This window comes from Gobius niger (assembly GCF_951799975.1).
Source record: "Gobius niger genome assembly, chromosome: 12".
NCBI classification, from domain to species: domain Eukaryota; kingdom Metazoa; phylum Chordata; class Actinopteri; order Gobiiformes; family Gobiidae; genus Gobius; species Gobius niger.
The window spans coordinates 22,397,489-22,412,736 of NC_136863.1; the positions used below are offsets into that span (position 1 = coordinate 22,397,489).

The window sequence follows — 15,248 nt, forward strand, 5'->3', positions numbered from 1 at the left end:
TTTTCATTTGACACAGATTATTATCAGCACCATTAGTAAAGTAGCAGTAATAGTAGTAAATGCTAACCTGGCTAACACCATGCTGCTGTGTGCGCTCGAATTATTTCGAACTGCACAACAGCCTGGGGACCATAGCCGACATCTCCGGTGGATTTGGGAACCAATCACAGAGCGAGGAGGGACGGCAAGACGATGACGCGCTATTCGATATATGGAAGCTTGTAGTTTATTTACGGATAATAATAAAAAAAAGTTTATTTACGGATCCAACATGACAGCAGCAGACACGATGGTATTTTTTGATCAAGCTTTAGACCTTGTTCTAAATAGTTTATATTCAAAAGTTTACAGCGGGTACGTCATACGTCATCTCATACGATGATACGATTGGCTGTGGCTACGTGCAGACGCAAGAGACTTTTTTTTTTTTTTTTCGTATCGCCCAATAAACGAGTATGGACGATCGTAAACCACACCTCTCCTACGAGAAAATGAATTGGTGGTCCCCAGACTAAATATCACTTGTGATTTTAGTCTGGTGTTAGCCAGGCTAAGTAAATGCAGTAGTAGAAATACCATGAAGAGCACAAAGCAGCAGCAGGATTCAATTCAGCAGCAGCAATAAGAGGTGCACAGATATATCAGCAGCAGTAATAGTCATAGTAGTTAGTTGCCAAATTATTGTAGATGGTACATCTTGTTTTATTGTAGGGCAGAAGGTAATTCCCTGTGGTTATCGACTAGTATAACTTCAACATATTATTTATTTATGACTAATAAATAAAATAAAATAAAACAAGATTTGATGAATTAATCCATCTCGGCTAACGATAAAAAATAAAAAAAACATTTTGAGCCTCTAATGGTGCATAAATGGTGCATAAAATCGTGTCTAATTATTCAAGGAGTGATCATATGCTTCACTACCAAAAAGCATCAAACAATAAATTAACCATTATCTTTAGAAATGGCCTGTGACCGTTTGAAAATGGTCCTGTGACTCACTTTCAGATCCACCAGCTGATGCAGACAAAACAACACACAGCTCACATCTCATCTGCATTACAGATCATTCCCACACAAAATATTTTTTTTTGTAGAAGCACTGAACATATGAAAACACCTCACCTGCATATGTATTTCTTATACTGTATGCATTGACATAGCTTACTTTAACAATGTGAATGCAATGGCTGAGCCAAGGTCAAACCAATCCTAACCAGGACTAAATCAGGTCTGAACCTCGACTGACACAAGATTAGACCAGGACTATTTGAAACCAGGATTTGATCATATCACCTTTCACTTAAGCCTCAGTGATTGTTGTAATGTGGCTCTAAAACCAGAGGTTGCAGATGCCTGGTGTCACAGCCCAGTGAACAGTTACGGAAATGCCATTCAAAGGTAAGTGTATACCCACAAGCGTTACTTGTAAAATAAACAGCGACATCTTTGCTAAATCATGCTAAATCATTTTACAAAACAAAATACAAGTGGCTGGCCTCTTATGAAATGTAAATGGACATGTTGTGAGGCAAACAGAGTAGTAAACATGCAAGAAAAGCAAGCAAGCAAGAAAAAGAACATTTCTGTCCAAGTGTAGTGTTATGCAATATGTAGTCATTGCATATATGACCCTAGGCGAAAGCCTATCAGTGTGACAGCCACTGTAAGCAGGACCAGTAAGTCTCCAAAAGCCTGGGGTTAATCTGAAATACTGCAGCGAGAGGACAGGGTGGGCATAAACCAGCTGGGTAGAATATATTCCTCTATATTAGCTCCTCTTTTACAAGTGCTCTGTAAATCTAGCACTAAACCCTGCTGCTTAGACAAATCCCCTAAAACTCAGTAATGGATCACTTTGATACAACACTGGTACGGACCAATATTATTTTTTAAGTTGTAGCAAGAAAGTTTCAGCACTTTTACAGTCAAATGTAACTCTGTCTCCCTGCATAAGGATAATAGATAGAGATAGGTTGCTGAAACATGTCAGGCAGAGAGTTGGAAGCTAATGCCAATGTCAACTTTGCTAACAATGTCAGCTAATACATAATTTAAAAAAAATCTGTTGGGCAGGCAGATGAAAAATACACACTAAGGTAACACAAAACTCCCCAGTCAAAAGAAAAACTGCCTTCACCTCATGTACTGAGTCTTTATAACAATAGCATGAATATCTTTCACACAGTTCACCTCAGAATTGGGGTTCACTTCGGGTGACTCCAGGATGACATCCAAACGTATCCTTACGTTTTACACTGATGTTCGAAATGCTGTTTTTTGTGCTCTTCATCAAAAACACAGTGTCTTTTGTTCTGTACTCTGTCCTCTAGGCGGGTTAGCCTTTGAGCTTTATGCTTCCGCGCGCTTGCCTTGTAGCACTTTTTCTTTTATACATTTTGAAGGGCCTGGGGGATTTGGTATCCGAGCAAAGATCTGTTTCCTCTTTCATAAGTGTTTTGATTCTTGTTGTCGTCTCATTGCTCACGGCTGGTTTGCTTGTTGGTTATCTCTTCGGGAATAGCACTTATACTGTAAAGTGCCTTCAATTATTTAATATCAGTGATTCTCTAAGGCATGACATCTTTATTCCTGAAGATAAGGTGGTACTTGTGATCAGACTCACATAGATATTGCTTGTTTTGTAGAAGGTGGGAATAAACTATCTTCCTTCATTTCATTTTTTAATTTATTTTTTTGTAGTGAGTTAATCTTAAACTAACTATTTTGGAATACTTGCCCCACTAATACTGTTACCTCCCCGTCTGCCATTTAACACAAAGATTTAGCGATGTGTGATTGTGCTTGGACCCTATTCAGTGCTTCCATTTGCAGACTCTTTAGAGCAGCTCATCGCTCGCTGCAGCTCAATGTTAGCCGCTGTTTGCATTGGGCTGCGTTGTACTCACATTGGAGTCCAGCAGGTCGATGCTGTCCAGGCTCTTGCTGCGGTGGATGCGACCCTTGATGCGGCGCAGAGAAGGTTTGCCTTTTCCGTGACCCGACGATGCTCCGGAGCCGGCCGTGGGGCTCGGGTGGATCCTGGGGGCAACAAAAGTGTGGTGTATTTACATTTAGGCATTGAACATTTAAGTCTAATCCTCCCATACCAAACATCACACGAACACCACAGCTTATACATGTGTTTATTGGTGGATAGCTGATGCAATATTGACTTTTGACTATTGACCGGTGCTAGCTGGTCAGTGCAGTGCAGGACCAGTATTAGGCATAAAATACATTATAGAAGTAATCCGTAGTAGCTCTAAAGGTGGATTCTGATGCAAATACAGTGGGCTTCTTGCTCAACATCTTTTGTGAGTTCTTTCCAGATAACATCCACAGGTCCAATGACAAATGTGTGTGGGACGGTGGCTGAGTGATTCAAAATTATCCCCATCTGTTAATTAGTTTAGTTCTACTGTCCCAAGGGAAATCCATTGATTTGTCCTTCCTACACTACTACAGTAATTGTGAGCAGTACAGTATCTTGGTCCACGAGTACTTTTCTAGGGGGGTATTTGTGTCATCCTCATGTCACACAGTCACACAGTCTCACAGTTAATGCAACACATTGTACTGGACAGATTGGTGAAAGAAACAAAACCAAAAAAATCACCAATGCAGTAGGTAGGGAGAATATGTAGAGCTGAAACCTCAGCAGTCATGTCTTGATATGCATAATTCTTTTCTAGTTGAAAGCTGCCCTAAGTGATGTCTTTTAGAATTTTTTAGTAGGTGGAGTAGTGAACCGCTGCTTCCTTCTGCGGCACAAAGTCCACTGCTGTTTGCGAGTGTGGTGAATCTAGAGACGCAATGTGGGAATGCAGCGATTCCGGACCGGCAAAATGGGAGAAGCTTTAATAGTTGACCTCGTCTAAAAAATTTGAAAAAGACCCTTAAAAAAAATGCAAATCATTAACTGCACTGTTTGTCAGAAAAAGTGCAGTTACATATTTTGTTTAGCTGAGCCTAACTTTAAGATCTATCTTGGAAACTGTCCGTCCACCAACCAGGACAGGGAGATACAGTCGGAGCAAGAACAAAAGGCCAGTCTCTGCTGCTGGAAAAAAAAGCCTTACGTTGAATCTATACAGGGATTTTAATGTCAGATGCGCCCTGTAGGAAGTGGGTTGGTCCAGCAGTGTAGGCCAGTGCCCTGCTTGAGTCCTGGTGAGGAGGGGGACTTGGCCGACCTATCAACAAACCTCCCTGGGCTTGCTCTGGCCTTAGTCAATGACACACTTAAGTAGCACTGCTGGACCCTTTACAAACCATGCAGCTCTCCGCCTCCTTTTCCTTTTGTTTTTTACTTAATTGCTTTATAAACAGACAAGTGGAATTGTAACAACATTTTGCCTTATGTCTAGAGCTTTACACCCAATGTCTTCTGTGTGCAGCAGTACAATACACTACTGTATTATCTTTTATGTGACATTCTATGGAGGAAGTATAAGACCATCTTTTGGGCTTTTGGATAGACCTATTCACTGCATCTTTACATTCCAAAAAAGCAAAAACATTATCCGTAATTTTCCTTCACAACTAAAAGTTCTTGTGTTTGATTACAAGTGCAAGTGGGAACCTTCCTGTGTAGTTTCCTTCTTCTACCTTTATATCCGGAAGGGTTTCCTATGAGTGCTCTGGTTTCCCTCATAACCTAAAAGAGGCACAGACTGATAATCCTCCATACACTCCTAACCATCTCTATATTCAAGAGATGGGTCCCTCAGGGCAGTTAACTGCTGTCACTCACTGTTCATGACAAACCGTCCAGCTGCCATGGATGACAGGTCAAATCCAGCAAAGATCTGGGTATACTCCCTCTCCCGGTGCATTTACTTTTGATAGTGTAACGCACAGTGGCAGTATTTGATATCTACGGCTCCACATCACTATGTTCCCTGCTGCCCAATTTAGCCCCACAAAAAGCTTGAATGCACAACACTAATTCAACTCGCCCCTATTTTTACTCAGCGCTTTTCCGCCGGTGTCATAGCGGACGACAGCTATCTGTAATGAGGATTTACCTAACACTATATTCAATGGGCTAAAATCCTATCTACACTACACAGCGGCAGTAGATATCCATTAGCCGGCTCAGCAGCAAGCCCAGAGCAATTCCCGCGGTTTGGAGACTCAGCAAGGGGAAATTATGAGAGAGGCCAATGAGCAAAAAGATGTGGGGAAGCAAGCATCACCTTCACTTTCCCATCCGCATTAATTCAATACTCGCCCGGAGCGTATAGAGGAGGTGCTTACTTGCTGGAAACGCGAGGTAAAACGCATTCGACAAAACGCTATGTGTGTAGTCAATTACACGCATACCTCGGATGGTGTTCATAAACAATATGGAGCGAAGATGAGTAATGAGAAAAGATACTGGGAGGGTACCAGCCGGGGCTAATTTCCTGTTTCTAAAGTGGATTGGGAAGAAGAGAAAGGCCAGGGTCAAAAGTACACTTAAGACTTTAGATTGTGTTAGTCAGTTAATACATTTTACAAATTAAAAAGAAAAATATTGACAGAGCAGCAAAAAAAATATTGATTCATGTGTCTAAAAAGTCAATCGTACTATTAAGTGAATATAACACTCCTATCACTAAGCGTTTTTACTGTCTATAATACAGTATACAAAATAATTTAATACATGAATGAATGACTCAGATATGAGTGTGATACCAGTTTGGCCAGTGCAGTCTCCTACATTCACACACTCTTTCCTTGGATGTTGATTCAGAAGTGGACAGCAGCCAAAGAGACGTGAGCCTGTAGTGAAACATAGTGCCAGTCACAGCACAAATATCAGGCAGTAAATGAAGTCATGTTGCGTTTGTGATGTGTTTGTCTGCCTTATAAACGCAGGTGCTTTGCTAGAGGACAGGGCAGAAACTAGAGAGGTAACTGAGTTGAACTGTTTGCCATGGTTGAAGATCCTTTTGCCCTTAGACACCATAGCTTTGGTGTTTTTTGAAGTATTGAGGAAGATGGACTAATATGCAGGATCCCTGAAACATGCTTGAGTAAAACAGAACAGCCTTCAAGACATGTTTTGGATGAGGAAGGATACAATATTATATCATGGTTAAAAGCTAAAAAACGTTGATTTTGTATAATATAGGCTCTTTACTTAAGTATAACTTGGTTGAAGACATTTTGAGACTATTTAAATGTAAGTCTATGAGCAGATGATGCAGTACTCATCCAATAAGTGGAGAATAAACTGTCCAATTATTTATATCTTGTTATGTGTTTTGTTAAGGGGTGTTAAATGTGTGAAGCATCTAGTTAGCTTATCTCTATGAAAAGCACTCTGAAATTAAACATTACTGACAAGGAGCATGTGAATCTGCAAGTGGGAAACCTGGCACCTGTCCAAGAGATCCTTATCATTATTACAATATACACAATAAAATTGGATGTCAGGCCTGGAGGCCACCAAGCAAAATGGCTTATGCCTGCTTTACTTCAATAACCCAGGTAAACAAAGCTCAACTTTGTTTGCCCATCTGTTTAACATATGGGTTTTCTAATGCAGTGGCTGCCATCTTGACCCCACATTGACGACTGTATTGGCCCTTTGCGGTCATAGTAAACAAAAGACAATCCACTTGACCAGAAAATGAACAAAGATCAATGCTGAGAGACCTGCGATGTCCTGAGGTGTCCACAGATAAGGTCAAGCAGATGCCCTGTGCCATTATAGAGACACTATATGCACACCCTCTTTCTCTCTCTTTATCTCTCTATCCTTCTCTTCCAGTCTGCCTTTAGGGCCGATCAGGTACGTTTAGTCCCTGCAATAATGGCGAGTGCTTAATCAGCAGGTCAATAGGCAATGTTACGCTCCGCTCAGTCCATCTTGGCCGCCGCTAATATAACTCTTAACAAGAGAAGCAGCCCTGACCGATGCAGGAGCAAGAACAAGAGAGGACACGCTGACGGAAGTACAGATTCACTTTGAGGACAACCGTTTCATGCACCAAGAGATTTTAAACAAAGAAGCTAATTGGTCTTTCTATTAGGTTTGAAGCATTGTCTCTGTTGTTGCCTTTTTTGTAATTTCAAGAAGTAAGTAGTACTCTATTTACCAGTAAAACTAACAGCTACATAGCTGAGCCGTGTAGTTAATTAATGCCGCTGAAGAAAATAGCACTAGTTTAAATTATTGACAAAGAACACAATACGCAAGTGATTTTCAGTGAACCACTTTGTAAAGGTCAAAGTAAGTATACAGTACAAAATTATTACGCATACTGTAGGTTTGGCACTGGGCATTTGTTTATTTATATTTATCTATGTATATATTATCCATGTTTTGTCCTCTTTTTGGTTGAAGTACCTAGATTATGGTATAGGTCTATGTAAGATCAGGTTTTAAGATCCTAGTTTGAACCTGATTAAGTTCAGTTGTGGCCGGGGATAATCCCGTTATTATAGTGTGTGGGTTTCCATCATTTCAGCATCACTACGGCGTGCACCCTTCAAATCAAATAGTCGTGTCATAGCATCATGCACAAAAACGCATAGGAACAGGATTGCAAACAGAACAAGAGAACGGTATCTTCTGGACAAACGATTTTGATGATACTTTCTGCCACAAGCACAAAGGTTAAAAATAAAATAAAAGTTGTTACATAAAGCTAACTTGTTGTGGTAGCCCAGCGGCCCTTCAACAGAGTGTAAAGTTCATTAAGTCAGGTTGATGCTAATCTTTGTCTGTGTGCAGGCAAAGAGGGTTTTGAACACTGCGGGCAAAAGGAACAGCTGTTTGCATAGACTTATCCTCTTTTAGTGCGCGGCAGCTATTCACTTCTTATTAAAAGCCCTACGGAGCAGAGGCTGGATTCAGGAAGCGCAGCATCTCATCTCCGCTCAGTAGAAGTCATAGTGTGAAGGCCCCACACGGTGAGAGCAGGAACAGGAAGCAGCGCTGACCAAGGAGGGACAGATGAAATGATGGGGTTATGTGAAATGTACCACAATATGAACTTAAAGCTGCTGTTCCCGATTTACTCCGTTATCAAACATCCACATTGGGTGAAAGATCAATTTAAACGGTTAGTGGCTTTTTGATTTCTTTATGAGGGTACATTTATATGCACATATGACAACTTTCACACTGCAAAGTATTATTGCCATAACATTGAGCTAAGATTTGTTTTGTGTGTGTGTGAGCCTTTTTTCAGGTTTGCTTTTAAATATCAAGCAAAAAGCCCTTTTCTCAAACTGTCTCCATAGTATTGCATGAATGAAGCAGACAATATATAAATATTTTCATTAAATATTATCAAAAGTAACTGGGTGTATAATGTTCAAAATTGAGGCTGTGGATGTTTTTACTTTTTTATGGAATATTATCCCTGTAATTACTGGGCCTATCTAGCACAACATTCAATATCTCTGTCCGTAGACAAGAACGTCACTTTTTCCAAAATGGGGACTGAAAATATTCAGAAACATTTTGGTCAGTTGAAAGGACTTTCAGACTAAAGATTGATATGGCAGATTTGGGGATCTCAATTCAATAAGTTTCAACATTTTTGCATTTTCTATTTGGAGATTTCTTCCCAAAACCTATGGAGTTGTATTGGTTCCTAACCCCCGCCTGACTCTGAGATTATGTCATCATGAAATTGTACAATGTGAATGCAACCTATTCAATATAGAGCTGAATGTTTAATGAAAACTATCAAAAATTAAAATGTTTCTGATAAATTGTGATTCAATTTTGTTCATGGTCTCCTTTCTTCGCATGTGCACAGACAAGTCTCTACAATGGAAAACTCCGGTGCAACTGAGAGCTTAGATAAACATCAAGTAACTTAAGAATTACTCTTTCATTGTTGATTCCAGTAGGCTAGTACAAGTAGATAAGGAAAATAGCTGGAAAATAGCTACTTCGCTAAATCTGGTACAAATCATCTCGTTTTGTAAAAACGTAAGGTTTTGTACATTGTCCCTGTTTCAATAAACAATAAACTATAGGTGTAGGCTAGAAGTAGCAACAGCATTATGACTGTCGCTTTGCTCACTTTTTAACCGCCATCTCTGCCAAATACGATGAAAATGTGTAACAGGCAGAAATCCATGGTCTCAGCTGCTAGTATAAGCCTAGCTGTGTTTGTACATTTGAGTATCCACATTGTTAATGGAAATAGAGAGCTATTGATTTAAAAGGTCAATTTAATCAAAGTATCAATCTCATCTATGGAAAAAGCAGTATTCGTCTCTCCTCGTGACACAGACCTCACAGAACAATGTCTCCATAAAAGCCAGGCCGAATTATAAAGTGGAATTTATGAAGTGCTTAGTTATAAAATTTTATGCAGTACAAATGATTACTTTATGATACAGGTTTGATACCAGAGTGTGGAGGACAACTAGGTGATTTACTCCGCAGAATTTGACAATGACAAAACAGGACAGGGCAGCTCCTTCTCCACATCATTAATGTTTTAATACTGTATGTGCCGTACACACTTTTTGAAATACTTTGCTCTTAAAAAAGTCATTATGTTCCGAACTTAGCTGTATTTTGTGTTGGTCGTGGTCCTAGTTTAGTCTTTAGGTTATAGTAATTACTGTAGATAAATATTGTTAAATTCTTGGTTATACAAACAGCACTTGTTTTTGGTAAATAAGCTATTGAGGTTACAAGTCACGAGGATGACAGAGGTGCTGTCAGCTTTTTATTCATGGCCCATTTTTATTAGTATATTGTGGAGGCAAACCTGTGTGAAAAAAGAGGCTGCTGCATGCACGGCACACTGCACCCGGAATTAGCGCTGATACAGAAAACAACAAGCCGGGGTGCAGGCTAATAGTTGTAGCATTTCCGTGCCTGAAAGGTGTGAGAGGTAAAGAATGGGGGTGTTTGGAGTGCCTTAAGAAATTACGAATGAGTTTTCACCACAACTAACAATTTTAAAATATACAAGTTGCTTTTTTCCCTGGTTTGACTCTTAATCAACTCTTAATCGTAATAAACAATGTAAGTGTGTGTTGAAACTAAAATAAAAGTAACATTTATTTTTAAAAATGTTATGCATATTGAGATGCCCAAAAGAAACGTATCAGATGTAAAAGCGATTTGTTTCCTTCTCATCCTTGGAAACAAAGTGATATTGGATCAGACTAGCTGCTCATTGACGATGACCAATGACAACAAACATGAGGTTGAACCACACCACTGGGAATATGGACTCCGCTCACTGACCTTGCTTCAGGACTGAAATGTCTTCCTTAAAAAACGTTTTGTTTTGTTTTTTCTACAAGCAGTGGATGTCATTCTTGTACATATCCAATCCAACAACACACTAATAAATATAATCGTTTACAAAATATTTGCAGTTAAACCTATTTATTTGCTTTACTACTTAAAAGCTTATATTTTCTGAATCTGTGTTTCCAGTCATTTTTGTTGCCCTGCCACACAGCTAATACACCATCACTTGAACATGTTTTCAAAGTTACTTTTTCATGTTACAAGGCTCGCCACAGTGCTCTTTATTCTTACACAGCTAAGGGCTAATGTATTCACTGTTTAAAATAAGCCACAGCTTTCTGGTGGGTGTTGTATTACATACATCACAAGGTCAGTGTCGATAGCAAGCACTTCATGTTGTAGGAAAAAGATTCAAAATTGAAAATGCTTGTTCTATCTTAGTAAATAAAGATTATCCCTGCAACGTGATATAAGGCAGGATATATTTTGGACATAAACCCCACATTCTTCAATTTATACCTTCCTTTTGTATCTTGGAAAATGTGACCAATGTTTCCATGGTAACAAAAAAGGCTGCAAAATTAGTCACTATCCAAATAAAAAAATCACACATTTTAAACATCGCAATTGGTAAATGGCAAACTGCTTTAGGTAATATGTTGCGTTAACAAGACATAACAATATCCTACAGAGCCTAGTTGGCTGGGCACCTGAAAATCCATGAAAATCCAAATGCAGATTATGTCAGTGTCTTGGTTTATGGCTAATATCTTCATTATAACTAAGACAATCCACATAAAACACAAACACTTACAAAGTTAAACATCTTCTCTGTCAGAACGTATGAAATAAAGTCATATTTTTTTCTCATGAAAAACCTAAACCACAATTTGAATTGCTCAGCCTTAGAACCACCAAGTTTTGGCTTATCAAATCAATCTGTAAATCGTTCTAAAACAAAACTGTGACACATAATTTGTCTAATGTTTATAATGAGCTGTAGACATTGTTCTTGACTCCTGTTATAAAATATTCAAACTAGCAAGGTCGCCGTTCACTTGGAGGGTTGCGTAACTACTTCAGCCTTTTGTCCCCATGAGTGCTCTGCTGAGGACAAGCTCCAAACATCTACTTCAACATGAAAACCAGCTTCACAACAGTCATAAGAGGTAGGACATGAAAGGCTCTCACTCTCTCTTTCCCTTTCAGATGTCTTTTGCACTGAGGGCAATTACAATCATCGGTGGCTGACAAAAGAAAATGATTAGATAAAAAGGCAGGATTAAAAAGGAAGGGTTAAGAGTGGCTTTTGACCCACCAGTGCTTTGACTTTTTAGAGGGACACTGCGTAACATTTTGGACTATACTGTGGCCATCAACACAAAACATGCTCCCAATGAGCAGCTTGACACAGAAAATGCAGTGGGTAATCAAAGAATGGATTTGGATGAGAACCTAACCTGTTCAAATCTCAAATTCTGTTGAGACTTTAGTCACATCTCCATGACGAGCTGGAAACGTACCCACTCCCGGTAAAGTTACAGTCATGTCCAAGGAGAGGTGAGCCGCTCACAGCAAAAGCACATGTTTGTTTGTACATTTATGTGGTATTTTTCAATGAGGAAAACATCTGTCATAAATAAATGCTTATATTTCAATTCGATTTACTGGGGAAAATTCTACGCGGTGTGGCTTTAAGTGTACAACACTTGAACAATAGTGACCTTCCAACTACTATAGTATATGCTTCCAAAATTTAAATTTGGCATTGGCATACAGTCTCTTAGACCCCATGAAGTTTGGCATGGGGTCTAAGATACATTTTTTTTAAACCTTGCCAAATCCATTGATATATTTTGTTTGTAAATTAAATTGGATCCCTTGTATTTCATAATAAACTGCATAAAAATACGGTATATAGATCGAGGGTAAATTAAATCATAGGGGGCTCACACCTCAATGTACTGTAGGCCTATAATTTGTACTGACCCCAAGCACAAATAAATCAACACAAGATGGCACTCTTTGCATCATGAGGAAAACAAATGCCAAATGAATCTGCAATTCAGTGCACAGTATTACAAGAGAACAAGATTATTCCAAAGTGTGAACAGTAATACTGCACTAATACTGTAAAATGATGTTAAATACAACGATCTGGACAGTAATAACAAGCTAAACACAAACAATGTACTTTTCAGACTTGCAATTAAGTGCATTAGTTATTCATTCTTTAGTCACACTGGCAGAGTCAGCTAGTTTTACAGCCACAACTGCCCTTCTTTCCAAAAATACAACTATCTAGTTCCACAGACAATTAACTCCCTTAAAACACCCAAATTAGTGTCTTTTAAACCAGGTCCCTTCTAAACATTATGTTGCTAACACTTTCTGGAAGCAATGTTTAGGTCAATTATGGTAATCCTGTCAACCATTAGGGACCTCCTATTGTTCCTCAATTATACCCGGGTCGAACCCTCATGCAGTGCCATACTTTTCGAGTTTGCATCAGACACTGGCTATCAGAGTGTCACTGAATCCCATTGAACTCCTAATTAACTGTCTTTGCTTTCAAACAAGATGGTAATCCAGCAGTAATTAGGAAGACTATGTCGCTCCCACACATGCATACACACACACACACACACACACGCACGCACACACACACACACACACACACACACACACACGCACACACAAGTCTGCATCTTGGGTCTCAGCAATCTGCATATAAGGAAAATGTGTGTAAACAAATGATGAACAAACCCTCAGGAGAAAAATGGAGGAAGAGAGGGTAACATTTAGTTTTTAGCACAAAAGGCAGGATGAGGACACAGCGGAGAAGAGAACACACAAGACATGCTGTGAATATGGTTGAAAATGTTTAATGTACATGGATATAATGAGAGATGTACAGAGAGAGCCAAGGGTATGACACAGGAAGTAGTACAAGGACAAGACAAGGTTTCATGCAAAAGGCTTTATTCAGTGGTTACAAGAAGGAAAAAGGAAGAAGATGTTGGAGTGATACCAAGGCTGTAATCACAGTATCGCTGCTATAGGAGGATATGGACATGTGAAACCGAATAATTTACTGTTAGCCTATAGCACACTTTTAGAATATACTACAGGCTATAACCAATAGAAAATATCAAGCTAATGAATACGTAATTAACAGATGTAAACTGATTTAGAAGTACTAATCAATAGCCGACAGGCAGAATGTAATGGTATACTAATACTACAAGTAATATGGATATTTTTGTAATCTGAGTTGTACGGTTCATTCACAGTCCTTTTCACAATTGGCACTCTGGTGGGTTGAGGTAACTACTGCCATTGTGTGTGATAGAGATGTTGATTTGTCTACCGTATGGTTTGTGCAATAAAAATAACCAGACAGCTTCAATTGAGCATAAGTAAGATTAGCAGAAGTGGTACCCAACCCAACCACATCACTGTGTCCATGACTACGGCCTGGGTTTTTTTTTGCCACATGTTAAGCTCAGGTGGAGATGGAATTTCAGCACTAAGGCAGTGCAGTGAATAGGCCACACTGTACATGATAAGACATATGAAGTTGGCAATGAAACAATGAGTCAATGACATCATCTTACGCATTCAACTTTACAAAGTGATGGAAGAGGAAGGACACGCGCGCACACGCGCAAAGCCCCCGTTCGCTCCGGTCCGGATAGTTGTATCGACAATATCATAGTGTTGTAGTGGTTGCAACATGGTGCAGACTGGCTGCAGTGGCCGATAGGAATATTATGTCATTTTCCTCTCCGTGTGTCGGCTTCATCGCTTGACGTGGCACGGGCACGCCGCCTTTCACAATCTGCATCGCATTAGCATCCTTACCATCATCAGCGTTATCCGCACTAAAGATCATACTCACCACATACGCTTCCTGGGTGGAAGACAATGTTCTTTGTTGACGGCGGTCACCCCCAGAGCCAGCTGCATAACAGTAATGTATTTCTGGTAATTCACCATGTTACTGTCCACCGCTACAAAAAATCCAACCCAAAGAAAAGCACAGGTGATCATATAGTAGGTCTTTCTCCCTATTCCCTGGCATCCGCCTCGGCTGCGTCTTCCCTGCACGACATCACAACGCCATTTCCAGTGCTGAAGGACTGACAGTGAAAACACTCCCCAAGGAGCTGAGGGAAAGGTGCCGTACCGCTGCGACCCATGTCTGCAATGACACTCTGACCGTGTACGGGCTTTTCTCTCCTCAAACCAATCGCCGATCCATCCGTGTAGTCGGGTATTTTTTTTACGCGCGGGGTTCGTCTCTGTTACGCTCGGGATGTGGACATTATCTCGGTGCTCTCGCCTGCCTTTCCTTGCCTCCTAACCAGAGCTGAAAACACTCTTAAAAAACGCTGCAGCGTCCAGGCGTCCCCGTGTGTGTGTGTATGAGGTAGGGAGAGTGTGTACAGTGGGTAGTCAGAGGGGAGAGACTGTGTGGCGGGAGGGGGGCTCGATGGTTGTAGCATCTATTCAGGAAGTGCAAAGTTTAGTTGTAATTACTTGGAGGCTTATTGCTAATTCACGAAGTGACTTCGATTTTTTTATTAAGTAACATTCAATAAAAAGCCCTAATGTTTTGCATAAGACAGACTCAGCTGTGTAGGCTATAATATGTCACTCAGGTAGGCTATTAACACAAAGAAAACTGCAAATGAATACGGATAAAACATGAATCATTACACATGAACCATATAAATAAATAAATACTATATTAATTTTGTCATAGACCTAGTTATAGCCTACAGCGAAATGAGCACGTCTACTGTACAAAAGCTTATCACCTCCTTGGGCATCAAGTAATATCATTTTGTAACAGTAGGGGGAGTTGGGTTCTTAAGCCATACTCCCACACCAAAGCAAGTCATTTTAGACATTGAAATTTAAACTATGGTTTGGGAGGGAACATCTGTATTAATGAATTGGGTTGGGTCCGTGAGGAAATTATATCTATTATCGATATGCTATGTTTTTGTTG

General features: G+C 39.8%; 1 protein-coding gene across 7 annotated transcripts in view; it reads right to left on the reverse strand.

Moving 5' to 3' along the window:
- Positions 1–14,664, reverse strand: part of tjp1b (tight junction protein 1b) — a 52,908-nt gene extending 38,244 nt beyond the window's left edge. For all 7 annotated transcript variants that reach the window (XM_079567306.1, XM_079567307.1, XM_079567303.1 and 4 more), the window contains exons 1-2: positions 14,133–14,664; positions 2,913–3,045 (exon numbers count right to left, since the gene is read on the reverse strand). In XM_079567306.1, the coding sequence (XP_079423432.1) occupies positions 2,913–3,045; positions 14,133–14,284 (285 nt within the window). In that variant the 5' untranslated portion in view covers positions 14,285–14,664. The remainder of the gene's footprint in view (positions 1–2,912; positions 3,046–14,132) is intronic.
- Positions 14,665–15,248: the final 584 nt, after the last annotated feature.